At 45.8% G+C, this 20458-nt stretch overlaps 1 protein-coding gene and 1 long non-coding RNA gene across 7 annotated transcripts in view; one reads left to right on the plus strand and one right to left on the minus strand.

The window, feature by feature from the left end:
• Nucleotides 1–20458, plus strand: part of LOC121920123 — an 86375-nt gene that overhangs the window by 12848 nt on the left and 53069 nt on the right. The window lies entirely within an intron of this gene.
• The window catches only part of METAP1D (methionyl aminopeptidase type 1D, mitochondrial), a 102728-nt gene continuing 93271 nt past the window's right edge, over nucleotides 11002–20458 (minus strand). For all 6 annotated transcript variants that reach the window (XM_042447203.1, XM_042447202.1, XM_042447199.1 and 3 more), the window contains 4 exons: nucleotides 17401–17498; nucleotides 12822–12869; nucleotides 11732–11810; nucleotides 11002–11303 (listed from right to left, as the gene is read on the minus strand). In XM_042447203.1, coding sequence (XP_042303137.1) covers nucleotides 11198–11303; nucleotides 11732–11810; nucleotides 12822–12869; nucleotides 17401–17498 — 331 coding nt within the window. In that variant the 3' untranslated portion in view covers nucleotides 11002–11197. The remainder of the gene's footprint in view (nucleotides 11304–11731; nucleotides 11811–12821; nucleotides 12870–17400; nucleotides 17499–20458) is intronic.

The raw sequence follows: 20458 nt of genomic DNA on the forward strand, positions 1-20458 counted from the left end.
AGGAAGGAAGGAAGGAAGGAAGGAAGGAAGGAAGGAAGGAAGGAAGGAAGGGAGGGCCGCCTCCCTCTTCTTGCCCCTCTCCTCCTCCTCCTCCTCCTCCTCCTCTCTCTTTCTCAGGCCTCAGGTGCAGGAGCCCTGGGCTTGGGGCTGGCCATCCTTAAGGCGATGGAGTTTGCCTCCTTCCTCTTTGGGGAAAAAGTCGCAGGCATGGATGGAAGGAGGCGATCGGCACAAACTCGCCTAAAAGCTTTGACTCAGCCAAAAGCGATGCATATGCATGAGGAGGGCGAGCTGATTGGCCCGCCGGCTGCCATCCTCGCTCCCCATTGGCCGGAGACGCTTGCCGGGGGCTCGTCGGATGGACCCCGGCGAAAGAGAGAGGAAGAGACGGAGCAAGAGAAAGGGGAAGGGGAAGAAGAGGAAGGAGGAGGAGGAAGAGGACCACTGCTCCCCCAGGCACAAGAAGGGGCACCCAAAGACCCCCCTCCAGCCCTGGCAGACCTCCGACTTGCCAGCAGCATAAAAGGACCAGAAACGAGGTTGAGGGTCACACTGTCTCAGCCCCTTCCCCAAAAGGCCCCTCACCATCTGCTGGGGGAGAGCCCATAATGCTCTCCCCTATGACTCCATTTGGATCCTCCAAATGTGAAGGCTGTTCTTCTTCTTGTGTACCCTCAGTCATTTCCGACCCCATCGTGGGGTTTTCTTAGCAAGGTTTGGTTCAGAAGAAGATTTCCTTGGCCATCCTCTGAGGCTGAGAGAGTGTGACATGCCCAAGGTGGTCCCACCCATTGAGTTTTCATGCCCGAGCTGGGATTCGAACCCAGGACTCCCAATGTGTCCTAAGTCCTGTGCTCAGATCACTTACTCCACCCTCCTCTAAATATGAAGTGGGTCTTCAGAGCCAAAGGAGAGAAAGGCTCCTCCTTGTCCCGTCCTAACTCCCCATCAGGCGAAGTTTCCCGGGTGTTTTTCTGTCCAAAAACAGAAAGAAAGCGCCCCCATTTCGCTATATTCCCCCAGCGCTTCCAATTGCCCTTTGGACACACTCTCTCAGCCTCAGAGGAAGGCAGAGACAAAGCCTCTCTGAACCAATCTTGCCCGGAAAACCTCGTGATAAGGGTCGCCTTGGGGGTTTCCGTAAATCGGAAACAGCCTGAAGGCACACAAGAACAACAGGCTCATTCATTAATAATAACAACAACAACAACAACAACAACAACGGCCCCCTTTAACCTCACCTAACATTTGGCTCCCTTTATTTAAGGGAAAGGGGCTGGGAGGTGGCGGATCCTCTCGTTTGCAAACGCTTATCTGTGAACTCTAGAAAGCCATTCGCTTTGAGGAGACCAAATGGTTTGGTTTTGACCAAAGTCTTTGGATTAAAAAGGTATGCACACCTCAGCGCTATGCAAAACCCTTCATCACACTCTATGGAAAGCCCCCGATTCTGACTTGCTGAACCTGACCTGTTTTCTCTCTCTTGGCATTCCTGCGTAACGTTAATCTGGTGTGAATCAATCACCCCTTAATTCGATTAAATCCAATCCCTTGTTGATACTCACAATCCAGATGCAATTTGCTAGCCTTCCTGTAGATGTGTATATATAATATGTCTAGGTGTGTATAGAGGAGCCAGTGTGGCCTAGTGGTTGGAGTGTTGGACTGCATCTCTGAAAATCAGGGTTCAGTTCCCCACTGAGCCATGGAAACCCACTGGGTGACCTTAGCAAGTCACACTCTCTCAGCCTCAGAGGAAGGCAATGGCAAAACCTCTGAAGAAACTTGCCAAGAAAACCCCAGGATAGGTTCGTTTTAGGGTCGCTTCAGTCGGAAACGACTTGAAGGCACACAACCACAACAAAAATAAGAGCGAGCGAGAGAGAAAAGTGAATTTCCAGAATTTCGTAACAGGTGAGAAAATCTGAAATGGTGGATTTTCTCAAATTATTTTCCAGAACAGAGAGTTGATGGGGTACCAAGGAGGAGCTTCTTAATACACGAAGTATTCTGTGTAGCTGGAAACTTTGCCATGCTGAGAGACTGATTTCTCAAGCAGCAAGTCTCCTCCTAGCAATCTCACGCTGGAAGCCAGATCCATAGAAAAGGGGTGGAGGGTGGGGAATCCTTTGGAGGAGAGAGGCAGCATGGCCTAGTGATTTTGAGTGCTGGACTGGGACTCTGGAGACCAAGGTTCAGTCTCCCACTCGGCCATGTAAACCCACTGGGTGACCCTGGGCAAGTCACACTTTCTCAGCCTCAGAGGAAGGTCTGAACAAATCCTGTTGAGGCAACACTTTAGGAAGGCTGTTAGTGGGAAAAGACTTGAAGGCACCCAGCAGCAGCAACCTCCTGTCGAGGAGTCCTCGCCCCCAACAGGCTGGGCCTGATCCTGTTTCCATGGGGCACCCCCATTTTCCCTCCCCTCGCGAGGCCTGAAACTCCCCTCCAGACATCCGCTTTCGCCTCGGTGGGGTCTCAGTCAGAGGCAATCCTGGGCCCATACATTTGGGGCTGGATCCCAAGGGACATCCCTAATAATCATTAGGAAACGCCGGCTAATGATGCCTCCTGTCATTTCGCCCTCCCTCTGTGTGTGTGTATATATAGATATAGATATATGAATGTGTGTGTATATATATATGTGTGTGTGTGTGTGTGTGTGGAGGTGGTGATCTTGGGGAAAGTTCACACGTGCGGCTGTATTAGTGACTGATTCGTGTGATTAAATGCTAGTCTCAAGTGCTCCGAGCCCCAGCTGAAGGCGGCCCCATTAGCATAACACTGAGGTTTAATTTCCATCCGCCTAATTAGCCAGATAGTTAACACTAATAGCGACGCCGCTCAGCCCTTTGCCGCCTCGGGAATGGAGTGTCAGTGTGGCTCTGGGGGGGGTGTGGGTGGCTGTGTGTGTGTGTAAGTCATCTCTCCCACCCCACACACATTCTCCCCTCTCCTTTGGCCTGAGATGAACTTCTTCTCTCTTTCCCACCAACCCCCCCAGCTCCAAATAATCTCCACCTCCCATTCCCCCCCTTCCTCGGTTACACCTCGGATTCCTGGAGGGCGCGCACGGAATCTCTGTAACCAAGCCCCCGTTTTGGCAAAGGGAGGACGCCGACACCCAAAAATAGAGACACCAAATGAACCTTCCGCACCAATTGCGCGGCTGACGGCGTTCCCGGTCTTGCCCCCCCTTCCCTTCATTGCCTTCCCATCCCTGCCCTGCGCCTTCCTTGCCTCGGATCCGCTCAGTCGCGGACGGAGAGAGACGGATATGGGAGGCACCGATCCCTTCTTTTGAGTTGCACAACTTATTCGGGACCCCCTGACACGGAGCCCAAGATCCTCTCTCCAGGGCGATCTCCGCTTTCTCTGCACCCCTCCAGCCCAAATCTAGAAGATGGGTTTCCCCCCTCTTTCCCCCCTCTGCCAACAGCCCAGGAGGAGGAGATGAAGTCGCTTTTCCTGCGAGGAAGCTGAGGATCCGACTCAGAGAGACCTGTAAGTGATCTGCGATCAAGATCCGATTTAGACCTGAAAGTGATCTGCGATCAAGATCCGACGTAGACAGACCTGAAAGTATTCTGCGACCAAGAACCGACTCAGAGAGACCTGTAAGTGATCTGCGACCAAGATCAGAGGAAGAGATCCGTGGGTTTCTTTCTTTTTGGGGGGTGCGGGGTGGCAGAGTTCATGGTTGGGTCGAGTTTCTCCCAAACTCTCTAGACATGACTGCATGCGCCTCCACATCTGAAGCCCTTAATCGATCTAGAACTGGGGAGAAAGTCTAGACTTAAGTGGCAACCTCAGAAAGCGGGAGGGGGGAGAGATAAACGAGGAGGAGGAACTAGGAAATCTTTCTCTAACCATCTTTGGGGGGGGGGGGGTGAGAGAGGAGGAAAATGGGGGGCTGGATAGAGCAGAGAATCTCTTTTTGTGCGAGGCAACTTCCTAAAAAGAAGGGAGCTGTATCCCCTGGTTTGTTCATTGGGTTACAAAGGTCTTTATTACCCTCAGATGCAGAGGTTGTGTGTGTGTTGTTGTTGTGTGCCTTTAAGTCGCTTTTGATTTAGGGCGACCCTATCATGGGGTTTTCTTGGCAAGATTTGTTCAGGAGAGGGTTGCCTTCTTCAGAGGCTGAGAAAGTGTGACTCGCCCAAGGCCACCCCCTGGGCTCCCATGGCCTAGCTGGGAATCAAACTCTGCTCTCTGAGTCCTAGTCCAAACCACTATACGCCACTTACTTCTACCTTTGTTTGTTAGAGAAGGAGGGACCGCTCTGGTTCTTGGTCCTTGTTGCGGCTAATCCGGATCAGACTTGCAAAAGTTTTTTAGCCGCGGTGGAAAGGATCCCAGGTGTCAGGCGTGTAAGGGGCACAAAGTGGGGCTGTGCTTGCTTAAGTGGAGGGGGGGTGTGAGGGGCTCATTCTGCTCCCAGCCCAAGTCCAAACCTTGCCTCTCTTTTTCTGACACGAAAACACACAGCCTGGGATATATTTCATGGGGACTCACTCCTCAGCCAGGAGCAAATCAAACAAGAAACCTCCGGGAGGCATTGGGGCTACCTTTAGCTTAGCCTTCGGGATCCTAGCTGTGGTCAGTGGGGGGGGGGGGAATGGGTGGGGGGGGCATAAGGGGGGGGAGACCCCAAATGCAGGGGGGGGGTCGTTAAAACGCTTGCCCAGGGGTTTTATTTCTGGCAGAGAACTTGGGAAGCCTTTCTCAGTTAACGCTCCCAAACGACGAGCGGGGCGTCCTCCTTTTTCCAGGGCTTGTCCTCCATTTCAACCTTCTGCCCAGGAGGAATTCCAAAATGTCCTCCACTCTGAACATAACTAAGAAGCATGGATTTACATTTCTGTTGGTGTTTTGAGCTTTTATTTGGCCATGTCCTGCCTTTTTCTTGAATTTTGGAGGCCCCTTTTGCAGTTAGGACCTCTGGTCACCCTGCCATCGAGGCTCCCATGAAGCATATTTAAGACTGCACCCCCATGAGACCCATTCAATTCAATAGGGCTTCCTTATCTGTCCATATGTATAGGCTTGCTCCGTTAGTTTCCATTCTGCGCTTCAGTTACCACTGGCTTGCAAAAAGTGTCCTTCCTTTAATGTTTGGATTGGGAACACAGGGGTCTTACCCCTTACCCTCTGGCAGGGACCCTTGGTGATCCTCAAGGATGTTAAGCCATTGCGTCCTGGGTTCAAATCGCTCCTGTCCTGTCACGCCTTGTAAACTGTCAGCCTTCTGAACCAGAAGTAAAAGTTTTTCACTTTTAACAAGTTTAGGGACTGCATTTAATTCTTTTAATTAATTTAATTCCGAGTAAAGCATAAGTGCTAACCTCTGCAGAAGCTATTGCTTGTAGGTAGTTCAAGTTTCCTAAGGCCTCAGCCTTTGTTTAGGAAACAAAAATAATTAAATATTAAGAATATCAAAGCCAAGCCTCCTGTTAGGTTTAACTTTAAATCAGCAGAATAGCAGAAAGGTGTCTAAAGATGCTCCTCTGACTAAAAAACAACACAAGTAGCTTGTAGTTAAACAAAAGTTTACGTCTTACAAGATATTGGCTTGAATCTACATCGGCATAGATGCTACATCCTGACTAATGAATTCGGTTTGTAACACCTTGCCTGAAGAAGAAGCCCATGGAGCTTCGAAAGCTTGCAACAAGTATAGTGTGCATTTCGGTTGGCCAATAAAGGTATCACTGATGGATTTTTGTTTGTAAAACTAATGAATAGTTTAGGTAAAAGAGGAAATTTTTATCTAAATATCTTTGGGGGAGGAGGGTGGAATTGAGAGGGGAGGAAAATGGGGGGCTGGATAGAGCAGAAGAATCTCTTTTTGTGATTGAAAACTTCCTAAAAAGAAGTGAGCTGAATCCCCTGGTTTGTTTATTGGGCTACAAAGGTCTTTATTACCCTGGGATTGAGTTAAAAGCCAATGGGATCTCTGCATGCAGGGAATCCTATCTATCTGAGAAGCGGGAGAAAGAGTGCTGAAATCTTCCACCGTTACAGAATAACACACCTATTAGTAGAATTCAAAGATATAACCCTGTTAGCCTGCAAAATCAGTACGTAGAGAGACCTTTGAGACTCACTGAAAGAAAGAGGTTAGCAGCATGAAACTAAAGGCTACTTCCTGAGATGCATTCCTCAAGTCCAAATCACACTGCAGAAACAATCCAGTTTGAGACCGCTTGAACTCCCCTGGCTCAATGCTAGGGGCGTCTGGGAGCCGTTGTTTCCTGAGGCATTTAGCTTTCTCTATCAGAGAGCTCTGGTGCCACAATAAACGACAGTTCCCAGGATTCTCTAGCACTCACCCAGCAAAGTTCAAGCAGTCTCAAACTGGATTATTTCTGCACCGTGTTTGGAAGCACACAGACACTTATTTAGTGTCGGGTTAGACGCGCACTAGAGATGCGGATCTGTGGAGGCCAGGCTCCAGACTGACAAAAGTCCAGGGTCCTTTGGAAAGCCACCTGTGTCATCATGGGGTAATTGAGGGGTGTGTGTGTGTGTGCCACTGCCTGGCCTTCCTCAAGATTTAGCAGTTTCTCGGTAGACTTTCTCTCTCTCTCTCTCTCTCTCTCTCTCTCTCTCTCTCAACCTTTCTGCAATCACCTTTATAATTAGGATGATAAATGTGTACCATAAATGCCACCACCTCGCTCTAATTGCTACGCAAACAGCTTGTTACCGCAGCAGTTGGTACAATCCTGCCCTCCTAATAAAATTAACCCGGGGGGAAGGAGGAGAGGGAGAGAGACGGAAAGAGACACACAGAGAGGGAAAGCTCCTCCGAGGCAGATGCCAGGCTCAATGCGGGTCCGATCCGGAGGCGGAAGCAGGTGGCACCTCGCAGGGTCTCCTCCGAAGTAAGCAGCTCCCCAAACTCGAGGGATTTGGCTTCCACCCAAAGAAATGGGTAGGATTACACGCTCTCCTTTTCCAGGACCTGCCCTACATTTCCACCTTCTGTCCAGGAGGAACTGCAAAAACTCTTCTATTCTGAGCAGGACTAAGAAGCATGGACTTACGTTTCTAAGAGGGTTTGGAGTTTTTCTTCTTTCTGACATGTCTTCCATTTGGGGGTGCCTTGTCCTCCTTTGTGGGGAATGACTGGATCTTCTGAGTTGCTGGGTCGCACCTCCGTGGCAAACAATGGCTGCATTCGCATTGCAGAAATAATCTGGTTTGATAACACTTCCACTGCCACAGCTCCATGCTGTGGAATTCTGGGAATTGTGTTTTGTTGTGGCAGCTTCCCGTGATTCCCGTTGCTAGACTAGAGTTCAGCATTGCCAACTTTTGCGGATTTGCTAGCTTCAGGGCGTTTGAGCCAGGATGGGGAAGGTCTTTTTTTGGGGGGGGGGATTCCTTTCCATTTTTCTCGTGCATTTGGCACTGTTTAGGAAACTGTCGAGGTATCCACCTCCGTTCTTCCAGCTCTGTGCAATGGGGCTGCTCCTGCCCTGCCTCGCAGGGTTGGCGTGCGAAGAAGCAAAGGCAAGAAGAAAGATGAAAAAAAACAACAACACAACTTTTCCCCTGATATCTGGACTTGAGCTTCCATGGGGCTGCAAGGGGATTCACTTTCCATCCCATACGGTTAGGGTTGCAACTATGCGATCCAGGAAGGTTTAAGGGCTTTGGATGCCCCCCCCCCCATTGCTTAGAAATGCGCCTAGTAGCCCTTTGGAGGCAACTGAGTTTTCAGGTTACGGATCTCTCTGCCTAATAAAGGAGCTTTTGGCTTCGCAAAGGATGGAGGCAACCTGGATCTCAAAAGGAGCATCTCTTTTTGGAACTTGACGTTGTTTATTTTGATTCCCCGGAAATCCCAGAAGGAGGAAGGGCCCAACGGCATGACAATCTCTCCATAACACCTGGACTGAGCACAGCCACATCTGGACCAAATGCAAGCATGGGACTAAAATCGTCTTACATTTCTCTCCCCCCCCCCCATGATTATTAACATCTTTACCTGATGAAGAAACCAGTGGAGCTCCAAAAGCTTGCAGCTTGTATCTTGTGCCTTTTGGTTGATCCCATAAAGGTATCACCGCTTGGTGGGTTTTGAATGTTATTGTACTTTGCTGCATGACCAGCACGGCTATCCCTGGATATGTTACATGCCATGACAAGTGTCTCCTGGAAGGAAGGCAGGCAGGAAGGAAAAGGTTCTTTGTGTCCCCTTTCATCATCCTTTCCTGGGGCCTAGCCTAAGGGGCCTGTCCATGGGTTAGGATCCCATACTTCGGCCCTCCAGGTGTTTTGGACTTCAGCTCCCCACATTCCTGACTTCTGGGACTTCTAGGACTTCAACTTCCAGAAGCCCCAGAAATCAGGAATGTAGGGAGATGAAGTCCAAAACACCTGGAGAACCAAAGTTTGGGCATCACTGGATGATACTCCTAAATCAACCTGACACTTCCTAGCGAGTTTCTCCAGTCTTTAGGGCTAGAGTTGCCTCGGATTTTCCCCCTTTGGTGCACTTGTGAGGCTACTTGCCCATAGGGAATCTTTGCAGAACACTTGACTATAGGGAAATATTGAGGAATACTTGCCTCATAGGGAAACATCCCCAATGTTTCCCTATTGAACAAGTATCCCCCAGTATTTCCCTATAGCCAAGTATGGTTTCCGCATGGGCAAGTAGTCTCATCCCTGAAGAATCTTGCCAAGAAAACCCCGTGACAGGGTCGCCTTTGTTAGAATTTGGTTATTTGTGGCTAAATCAGTTTAGCAGCAGCATCAGTAAGACAGCCTGGTGTATTCCACAGGTACTTGGCAAAAAGAACTAGATCTGAGGTCCTGGCAGCAAATCAAGATGAATCACTGGTAGGGAAAAAGATCTAGGTTCTCCAAAAGGAACTCCTCAGTAGAGAAAGGTATACTTGGTAGAAGAGTCCCTCCTCGAGCTGACTCTCAGGTGTGTGAGTAAGTAAGAAGGACAAAGGGTCTCTGGCTCCATGTTTGGGGAGAGCAGAGAGAGGAAGAGGGCAGGGAAGGAAGGGCAATGCACTTTATGGACCCCCAGAAAAGGGACCTCTTCCCAAGCGACACCGACCACAGGGCCAGAGGCATCGGAGCTCCTGATAGAAGACACCCTCTTCTTCGCAAGGAAAGGAAACATACATCCACAAGCACTGAGGCCTTAAGGTCGCCATAAGTCGGAAACGACTGGAAGGCACACAACCACCGCCTCCTCCGAGGGCTCTCTCAGGCAGCAGTGTTGGCGGGGGCGGCCCGAAGGGAGGGAGACTGAGGAAGCTCCTAATTGCCCACCGCCATCATCATCATCTCCCTCCCTTCTCTTCTTTCAGCTCTCCCTCCCTCTCCTTCCTTCTCTTTTTCACTTCTCCCTCCTTCTCTCCCTTCTTCCTTCCCTTCCTCCCATGGGGGGGGGGGGAGCAGATGAACTCTCCTGCCTGCCCCCCCTTCTCCCCACAGTCCCACCTTCGTTGTGGTTGTTGCTGCTGCTGTGCACCTTCTTCAAGCCCTTTTCGACTTAAGGCGACTTGGCAAGATTTCTTTGAAGGAGGTTTGCCATTGCCTTCCCCTGAGGCTGAGAGAGTGTGATTTGCCCAAGGTGACTTTCCATGGGTGAGAGGGGATTCGGACCTTGGCCTCCAGAGTCCTAGGGAGCTGCACAGCGCGGTGTAGTAGTGCTTTGAATGTTGGACTAGGACTCCCGGGGCCAGGGTTCGAATCCCGGCTGGACCGTGGAAACCCCTGGGTGGCCTTAGGGCAAGTCACACTCTCTCAGCCTCAGCAGGAGGCAATGGCAAACCCACTGAAGAAACTTGCCAAGAAAACCTCACCTTAGGGTCGCCTTAAGTTGGAAACGACTCGAAGAAGGCACACAACAAGAGCAGCAACAGTCTTTTCCCAGCCAGGCCCCCAAGCCCCATCTCGGTCTCCCCAAAGCAGCGCCAACAAAAGGGGAGGGAAAGCGTGTCCATCATCATCATCAGCAGAAAGGCCAGAGAGAGAAAGAGAGAGAGAGAGAGAGAGAGAGGCAGGACGAGGGGCTCAATGGCTCTCCGCTCTCTCTGGCACATCCACCTGGGAACGGTTTCATAGATCGCTCCGGAAAAGTTAGGCCAGGCCTTAGAAAACGAGGGAGACCAAGAGACGAGAAGAAGAAGGGCTGGGCCTGGATTTATTATTATTATTATTATTGGGGGGCCCTCAGGACCCAGGATTTCATGCTCTGTCCCTCTTTCTCCCCTCTCTCCCTGGTAGACCTTTACAGTCCCTCTACACTTATAGTTCACACACACACACACACAGAGTAAATCTATCTATCGTCTCCATATCTCTACAATATGCATATACACACACAAGATATACTTTTAGTCTCTATATCTCTAGATCTTTACAGTATATATATGTGTGTGTGTGTGTATACACTCTACAGTCTATATCTTTACAGTATGGCTATATCTGTATTTACACCTTTAGTCTCTACATCTTTTTGAGTATACACACCTCTAGTTTATATCTTTACAGTATTTCAATACCTATATCTATACCTTCAGTCTCTATAGCTCTATATCTTTACAGTCTATCTGTATCTATCTAAAACACACGCACGCACACACAAGATACCTAGCACCCAAGAAAAACAAACGCTTGGAAGAAATAAAAAAGGACCCCAGTGTTTGGCTTCTAAAAGGAGCTGCTGAGAGAGGCTGAGAAAGCAAACAGGGCATTTTATTAGGGTCTCTGACAAGTTTTTCTTTGTGGAGAGGTAAAACAAAAGCAAGGAAAGAGAGGCCAAGGCATTTACTCCAGAGTCCCATCACTTCAGAGCCCCAAAGGTGCCACCAGTTCTGAGCTGCTCCCTGGCCTTGAGGAAGCTGGGCCCAATTTTTCCCCCTGCCAGGAAGAAAGGGGAAAGAGTTCTTCTTCTTCTTCTTCTTCTTCTTCTTCTCCTCCTCCTCCTCCTCCTCCTCCTCCCTCCCTCCCTCCCTCCCTCCCTCCCTTCCTTTCCTCCTTCCTCCTCCTCCAGCCAAGAAACTTCCTTCTGGTCCACCAAAATGTCACCCAACTTGCCCAGTCCATGGTGGGCAGATTTAGGAATAGCAAGCCATGTCCCTAACTCTTCCCTGGGTTACAGGTCTGGAGGGCAGAAGGAGGGTTCCCCTTGAAGGCTGGGGGTCCAGGGCTGTCCTGTGTGCTAGGTCTCCCCTTCCTCCTCCTCCTCCTCCTCTTCTTCCTGGAGGCGGGTCAGGACCTGGGCTCCGCTTGGAGCAATTAGGATGGTATGCTCAAACTGGGCCGACCTGAGGCAGAAAGAAGAGAGGGATTGAGAGGAGAGTCCTTGATTAGAGGGGGCAAAGGTGACCTGGCCGGAGGTCCCTCTGTTTATTTGGGGGGGGGGGAAGAAAGGGAAGGAAGGAGGCACAAAGACCCCCAGAGCAAACCACCCCCTCCCCAACAAGGCCGCCTCAGTTTCTTTCTCCTCCGGTGGCCCAGTTTTAAGCACAAAATTGATCTAAAAACAGAGCCTGTGTGCATATGTGTGTAGGGGTTGGGCATTGGAGATCTAGGTCAGCTCAGCTATGAAACCCAAAGAATGACCTTGGGGCAAGTCACACTCTCTCAGCCTCAGAGGGAAAGAAATGGCAAAGCCATGATAAGGAAGGCTCCCTTGCCAGCAATGACTCGAAGGCACACAACCACCACCACAATAATAATAACAACCAACCACCTTTTATGGTCCAAGGAGACAGCTGTCCACTTGTCCCCCAGGATCTTAAATTCAGACGTTCCCTCCATGATGATGGGCTCTGCAAAAAAAGAAGCACAAAACAGAAGAGTTAGGACTAGAAAAACAACTATTTTTTCCCTCTTGTCCCTCAAGTGTCAGCCTGCCCAGGTCAAACCCGCCATCCTCAACTGTTACCTTCTTGAAAGAAGAAGAAAAAAGGAGCAGCAGGGATTGAATTGAGGAGGAGAAAGTGACACCTCCTCCAGATCTTGAACTTGGGGTGCCTTCTGGTTTTTAAAGAAAGACCATGGGCATTTTTCACCCATCTCTAATAAATTAAGAACCCCGGGGATCCTAACCACTCAAACGCCAATCCTTTTCATCCGAAGAGGCAGGCAGGATGGAAAAATTGGGATTTAGTCGTTTGCAAAAAGGAGGCTTTGAAATGTTCATTCAATCAGCAAAACAACCATTTTCTGATTTTATTGTTTTGACACGGCTTGAACTGCCAGGGCTCAATGCTACGGGATTCTGGGCATCGTAGGCACTGAGTGGTGTCAAAGCGGATTATTTCTGTGTTGCGGATGCAGCCTTGGGGAAGACCACACGTTGGGCAATTAGGCTCTTGCTGGAAGCTCAACTCTCTCCAAAAAGTGCACCACAAATCCCTCACCAATCTCCAAGATTGAGGCATTGCCACCTACTTGAGGGGCTTGCTCCGCTTCCAAGTGGCCTACTCCACAGGGTTGTTGCCAAGACGGACTCTGGCCTAAAGAACAAGCCGGGCTCTTCGCAAAAGCTTCAACCCCATTATGGCCGAATAAGGGGAAAAAGATGCTGACCATCATAGATCCCCATTTCTGACATTGTCAAAAAGTTTAGCTGGAGGGTGTGTGTCCAACGATCCTCACTGGTCCATAAAATAACAACAACAACAACAACAACTATATCCAAACGGGAATAGTACCATAAACCCTTCCTCAGAAAAACAAAACAAAACAAAAGAAAACAAAAACCCCTTCCTAAGAAGATCCTAAGAAAAAGTATTCCTGGGTGGCTTCTGCTGCTTCACTACAAAAGGCTGACTCACCTATTGTGAAGGCCATGCCCTCTTCCATTAACAGGTCGCTTTCGTTTTCTACAAAAGAAAACAAAGACAAATAAAATAAATCAAAACAAAACACACACACAATACATACACATATGTGTGTGTATATATGTATATATATACATATACATAAATGTGCATATATAAGTACATGTATATGTATTATATATATATAAACACACACACACACATATATATAATACATGTGTGTGTGTATATATATATATATATATGAGACATATATATCTACACACACATATACAAACATGTGTGTGTATATATACATGTAAGTGTATGTACAGTATATGTATGATATATATACAGTATATATCTACACATACGTATATACATATATGTGCATATAAATACACATGTAAGTACTGTATATGTATAACATATATACCTAATATATATACATAGATGTATATATATATATGAGACATATATCTACACACACATATATATAAATATACATACATGTGTGTGTATATACATATACATGTAAGTGTATGTATATATATATATATCTACACATACATATACACATATACATAGATGTGCATATCTATATATGAATGTATATGTATTTGCAATATATATATATATACATATATATAATACATATACATACAGTTGTGTGTGTAAATATATATATATACATATATACATATGATATATATGATATATATATATATATCTACACATATATTTATATATATATATACATACATGTGTATACATGTGTGTGTGTATACGCACACAAATATATGTATATGCACACACACACGCATGCACGCACACACACACATATACACACTTACACACATACATTAATTGCAAAGAGAAAAGATCTACCTGCAGGGAGAGGAAGAGCATAACCCATTTTTCTCTTGCATTTTCAAATAGTCAGTGGATAGTTTGGGGGCACTAAAAAAACAACAGCCACCCCGCAGCCCTTCCTCAGAGGGGCCACAAGTCAAAGGACCCCCATGCCAGAAGGCAAACCAATGATCCTGAAGGCAAAGAGCCTTCCTCTGCCCTACAGCCCAAAGGAGCCCTTTCAGAAAACAAGAAGGCACTCAGGGATTTATGGCATGGTATGGTTTTATGGTATGGCAAAGAGGGGAACATGCACACTTTAGGAATTAATTCTGGGGTCATTAAAAGGGGATGAGGCAAAGAAAACAGAGGACACTGGATTTCAATTTAAATTTAAAAAGTGATTTTAAAAAACACTACCACTGGTCTAGTATAGTCAAAAACAAAACAAAAGCCAGAAATGCCAGTTCCAGGAGGACAAAAGTGCAGCCCTTCCATTCTCATTCAGCATTTTTCCTTGAAAAGAAGTAATAAATGGGATTGACTATGGAGTACATGTGTACAAATGCTAAAGTGACAACTATTCCCACCCTATGTGTCTTTTTTTTTGGGGGGGGGAAGGGAGGGAGGCCCTGGGAATAAATAAACAGGAATATATGATATTCCAATTGCACTGCTACTATCCAGACAGACAAAATCAACTCTGGTGTTAACTAATATATGTCAACAGATACAGAAAACCAAACCATGGCCAACAGACTGGAAACAATCAATATACATCCCCACCTACAAAAAAGACCTGCAACAATGCAGCAGTTATAGGACCATAGCATTAATTCCCCGTGCAAGCAAAATTATGCTTGAAATTCTGCAGCATAGACTCCAATCATAGATGGAGAGAGAAATCCCAGAAGCTGAGTTCAGAAAAGGAAGAGGCATTAGGGACCACACTGCAAACATAAGATGGTTAATGGAACACACCAAAGAATTTCAGAAGAAAATTGGCGTGTGATTCAAAGACTAAAGCAAAACCTTTGACTGCACAGATCACAAAAAGCTATGCTACACTCTTAAAGACATGGGAGTGCCACTACATCCAAGAGTCCTGATGAGAAGAGACAAGAGATAAAGTCAAAACAGAATATGGAGAAACAGAATAATTCCCAATTGGTGAAGGGGTTAGGCAAGGCTGCATTGTATCACCCTACTTGTTCAACCTGCTCATATGAAGAGCAAGTTTAGACTCAGGAGAAGAATTAAAGATAGGAGGAAGGAACATCAACAATCTAAGATATGCGGATGACACCCTGCTACCAGTGGAAAACACAAAAGACTTGGAACAATTAGAACCAAAAGAACTAGACAAGATCCTAAACTGTAAAGATATACAACTGAGCAATAAAGTTGGAATCATCCAAGCCATTGTATTTCTTCATCACCATGTATGAATGTGAGAGATGGACAGTGAAGAAAGCAGTTAAGAAGAAAATCAACTCATTTGAGATGTGGTGCTGGAGAAGAGTGCAGAGGATGCCACCTTAGGGTTGCCATAAGTCAAAAAGGACTTGAAGGGACAGAACAATTAGGCTACTACCAAAGGGTCCACCAACATACTCTTTCTCAGCTGACAGGGTTTTTTGGTTTATTTGTTGCAGCAAGAACAGTAAAAGACTTGTATCTCCTTACAAATTTGTATAGCCACTGACTTTCAAAGGGTGAAGTCATCTGATGCCTGATCTGATGATCTGTGAGCTAAAGTTCACGTGTCAAACAGAACTTGCTAGCTTTTCAGGTGCTTGAAGACTTCTGTTGTCTCTCAAATAAGAGTGAGTGAGTCCTGTGTGTGTTCCTTCCTCAGTCCTTCTCAAAGTTCATGAGGCAGCAAGAGTTGTCCACACAGATGTCTGCTTGGAGAGGAGGCAACATTCCTAAATTGTGCCTCCCATTTATCAAGCCATTCAGACCTACCAGGGAACCATAAGGGCTCAGTCCAAACTCACCTCATCCCACTTGGATTTCAGAGAGACTGCTGCTAAGATGGAGAGGGGAAAAAACGGAATCCTGCAATGCAGGCTCTGGCATCCTGAAGTTCAGAGGTCTGGGGTGGCATGAGTTGTTTTGTAGGTAACAGCTTACTTAAGCAGAAATAGCAGTTAAGAGTTGAAATATTTCAATCTTGTACAATAGTAGAAGCTCCATATTTTCTGGCCCCAGTACTTAAGGGGAGAAAGTGAGGCTGATTCACCCACATGTGTACTCCATTTGATAAACAAGGGAAGCACCTCTGTTAAAAGTTAATCACACTGGAAGCAACAGAAAAGCTGAGAGCAGGATTCTGTGTTTTATGGGTCAAAATGATAAAGCTGACCTGAGTCCTGCTTCAATAGGAGGACAGATTATCGAAGGTGAGTTTGGAAGAAAGAGAAATGTATGGAGGTGAGGACCATCCCATGCCTAAATCCACATTTTAAAAGTTTTCTTGGAAGTTGTAGCTTCTTTTGGTCTTCTCAGAACAAGGTGTATGAGTGTGTGTGTGTGGGGGGCACAGGGACATTACTGGGTACAGAAAGCCAAAAAGAAAAAAAGGACAAAAAAACCCTGTCATTGACTAATCAGATTTTAATGCTAATTCATAAATAGCTGAGTAGGGAGCCCTGGTAGCGCAGTGGTCAAATGCCTGTACTGCAATCATTCACTAACAAGCCACAAGGTTGTGGGTTCAAATCCCAGCCAGGGGCTCCATGGTTGAGACAGTGTTCCATCCTTCTGTGGGTTGCTAAAATGAGTACCCAGCTTGTTGGGGACAATTGGCTTACACATTGTAAACCGCTTAGGGAGTGCTTAAGTGCACTGATAAGCAGTATAGACATGTTATTGCTGTTCCTAGGTCACTTCTTCACAAGCTAAAAAGCTTTGAAAAACCCCCTGCAAAACCAAACATACAAGACTCTCTTGTTGTCTTGTAACAAAACCCCCACTACACCATCAAACAGACCATATGAACAAAGCTGTCTCTCTTGTAGCAGAACTCAGAGGTTTTTGCAGATTTTGAAGATTTTTCTGCTTTTCAGTTCAAGAAGAAGGCAATGCACCTGCTATTTATAAACTATTTAAGTCTTTTTGTTCACTCAAGTCCTTCTGGTTTTACACCAGATCAAAATATGAAAAACAACCAGGTTCGTCAGAAACATGGACATAAACATTAAACATGTGGCAATGGTTTCTTCTCTGGTCTTAGCAGAACCAGAGAGGTTGGCATTTCGACTTAGAATTTGTAGCCAGAGATGCTTCATACTACAACCAACTTTTTGTGATGGGGGAACAACAAACAACTAATCCTGGAAACTGTTAGATACAAATATAGAAAGTTTTTGATACTGTAAATTTTATTCTCACTCCATGAAGAATCCACAGCACCTTTCTATTCATCTACAGATGTAGTATTTTTTAAAAAATAAATCATAGAATAATAGAGTTGGAAGAGACCGCAAGGGCCATCCAGTCCAACCCCCTGCCATGCAGGAAATCCAAATCAAAGCCTCCCTGACAGATGGCCATCCAGCCTCTGTTTAAAGACCTCCAAGGAGGGAGATTCCACTACACTCTGAAGGCTTCAGCTTCTTAGATTATTCTCTTCCCCTGGCCCATGTTTGGTTTTTAACTGGAAAGGGGCACTTTGGAAATGTAGTGCAGGTTAGTAAAACAGAAGTACCATGAACAGATCACAGCAGGAATTTCTTACCATGATGCCAAACTTCAGGGTGGCCGTGGAAGTAAGATCCTATCCCATGCCCTACAAAGTAGGGGCAGACACGAAAATCATTCTGACGGGCTATGCGGCTTTAAGGGAGAGCAAAAGGGAGATCATTTCAGAGAGAAGGACACTCATGTAATCAGAGAAGGAATTAAAATGTTACAGCCCATATCCAACTAGAGGCAGACCCACTGGATAGAATGTATGTAGGTGTTAACATAGTCAGTGGCTGGCTCTGTGAAATTAGGCTAGTTGGGACGAACAATTGGATTTAGGCCAATCTCTATATGTACACACACACATTTTTAGTCAACTATTAATGACTAGAAAATATACAAAGAAATTACAGTAAGCTCTTTGAGTTTCATGCAGGAACACTGCTGAGAACAGATCTGTTGCCAACATTTTAGCACCCACAAATAAATTATTTTAAAAAACAGAGCAAATGCCATCATTCCAAAGAAGTTGAGTACTTCTCAGCTGCCTATTTAAAAACAATAACATTTTTTGGAAAAATTATTGCCACACCTAGGGATTTCTTTAAAGGAAGGTATAGCTTGGTTTCTCTTTAGGCATTCTGGGAGTCAGTACATTAACTTGCATTTCCAAGAGTTACCCCAAAAATTCTCTTGACATTTAAGAAACAGATAAACTTTTCTTGGGGATGGATAGGATGTTACATGTGTCAGGGAGCAGACTAGACTACCAAGCATACAGTTCCAGTATGCATCAGATCAGACTAAGCAGGAATGCAAAGCTGAAAAATCAATAATTTGTTTTAGGAATATGTGCCCTAGATTTACACTGATCTCAGCAGTAAGATGATTTTACCACCACTTAGTTCTCATTTATAGCTTGAATTAAGAAATGTTATTGATAGCCTTCCATCTGGTGCTGCCTTATATGAAATCAAGTTATTAATCTGGCCTGGCCTTACTGTTTGGTAAAGCAAGGCAACCTCTCAGATAGCACAGGCTGAGGGGCAGTGGATGCAGTCACACATCTAATTCTTACCAAGTCCCTAGGCCATTTCCCTTGGTGCGAAGACATGATCTACCCTTTGCCTCCCAAACAAACCAGCTGCCAAACAAGCCTTAAGGATGCTGGAAGACACCATCCTACTGGCAGCACAGAAATAAGATTTAGCTACCAGACCAGTTTGCTTTTGTACATGGAGGAAGATTCTGCCATCTTATCCTCTTCCATCTATAGCAAAATGCCTCTGGCTGAACTTCCTATTGGTCAGTCCAGCCCAGTTTCAGCTGCTCTAACTGGCAAAGGCTCTCCATGCTCTGCTGGGCTTGTTTTAACTGGAAGTGCTGCAGGTTGAATGTGGGGACCCCCTGCATACAAAGTGCCTGCTTTACAACAAAGCTAATGCTGCTCCACAAGAAAAACCAAGAAGAGATTAATAAAATCAAAATGGTAATTTTTCTTCAAAGCTACTTTCACAGCATTTAGACAGGAGGTGGAGGGGACTCAACACCTTCCTGCTTAGATGCTTTTCCTGGCATTCACACAGAAAAGCATCACAGTGCTCTATCAGCACCCCCAATGCGAGCATATGCAGAGTGTGGGTGGAAATGTGAAAGGTTCCATTGCAGTTCACAAATGAGGTAGGTTTTTTAATCCTAGTAAACTATTGTGGCCATGCTTGCATGTTAACATGGAGACAGAAAGGTCAGCATTGACCCATAATAGCTGACCTTTGCACATTGGTTTCATTTGCTTGGGCACTCATAACTTTACCATAGCAAGAACCAGACCATCCTGACATGGCTTGAGTGATTCTTCACACTGATCACATTAAGGTGAACAGCACCTATTGTTCAATATAACCGGCAGAGAGCATGAGTAGTAATTATGGTAAAAGTTGCCCATCCATGGAGACAAGTCTATAATAAGAGTGCATCTTTCAAGAGAAACCCACTGCACTACATGTTAGTACGTTTTGTCTAGCACTAGAAAGGAAACTGTATATTCCCAGCTCCCCCACCCCACCCCAATGAGTTCAAGGTGAAGTTAGGGCTCCCCTCCTTCCCATTCTATCCTGAGAACCACCACTTTGTAAGGCAGACCACACTGAAAAAGAATGATTGGCTGAAGATCATCTAATAAACTGAATGGCTCAGTGTCACACTTTCTTAATTTCCCAAGCCAAATCCCAGTCCAAAAAGCTAACATCTATGTCACACTGAAAGGGCTGGTGAGGGGGTGGGATGAGTGGCTTTTTTGTGGATTCCCTTTTCAATTGACTAAAACATGTTGATACCTCTGTTGTTTCTCAGCAGCCCTATTTTGCTAACATTTGTTCATGCAATGCAGCGGGAAAGGACAGGACACGGAGTTTCCCATTAGAGGCAACAATTATAACCATACATATTCAATCACACAGTCTCTGGCAAATAATAATAATAATAATGATGATGATGATGATGATGATGATGTTTATTTTTAACACCCTTTACACCATTTTATAAATGCACACATTCAAACCAGAAGTATGCTTTAGGAATTTAATAACAGCATCAGAATTTGAAGGGAACCACATGAAAGTTGGCTGGATAAAAACTGAGGATCCCAAGTTCTCTAGTTCATACTCTTAAATTATGATTAGGTCTTAATTCAGTTAAGATTTACAAAAATAACCATATTGGACATAAGGAACATGTCAAAATCCAAATTAATTGTAATATATTTATGTTGTTGTTGTGTGCCTTCAGGTTGTTTCTCACTGATGGCAACCTTAAGGCTATCACAGGGTTTTCTTGGCAGGACTTATTCGGGTGTGTGTGTGTGCCTCTGCCTTCCTCTGAGGCTGAGCGAATGTGACCTGCCTAAGGACACCCAGTGGGTTTCTTTGGCCAAGCAGGGATTCAAAGCCTGGTCTCCAGAGCCATAGTCCAACTCTCAAACCACTATATCACACTGGTTCTCAATTTATTAAGCCAGTTGAAGTGTCAGAAAAATCAGTATGTTTTTGACTCAAAATGATAATTTCCCTTCAAAGCTACTTTCACAGCATTTAGACAGGAGGTGGCGGGGA

Source organism: Sceloporus undulatus, chromosome 1 (assembly GCF_019175285.1).
Source record: "Sceloporus undulatus isolate JIND9_A2432 ecotype Alabama chromosome 1, SceUnd_v1.1, whole genome shotgun sequence".
Classification (NCBI taxonomy): Eukaryota; Metazoa; Chordata; class Lepidosauria; order Squamata; family Phrynosomatidae; genus Sceloporus; species Sceloporus undulatus.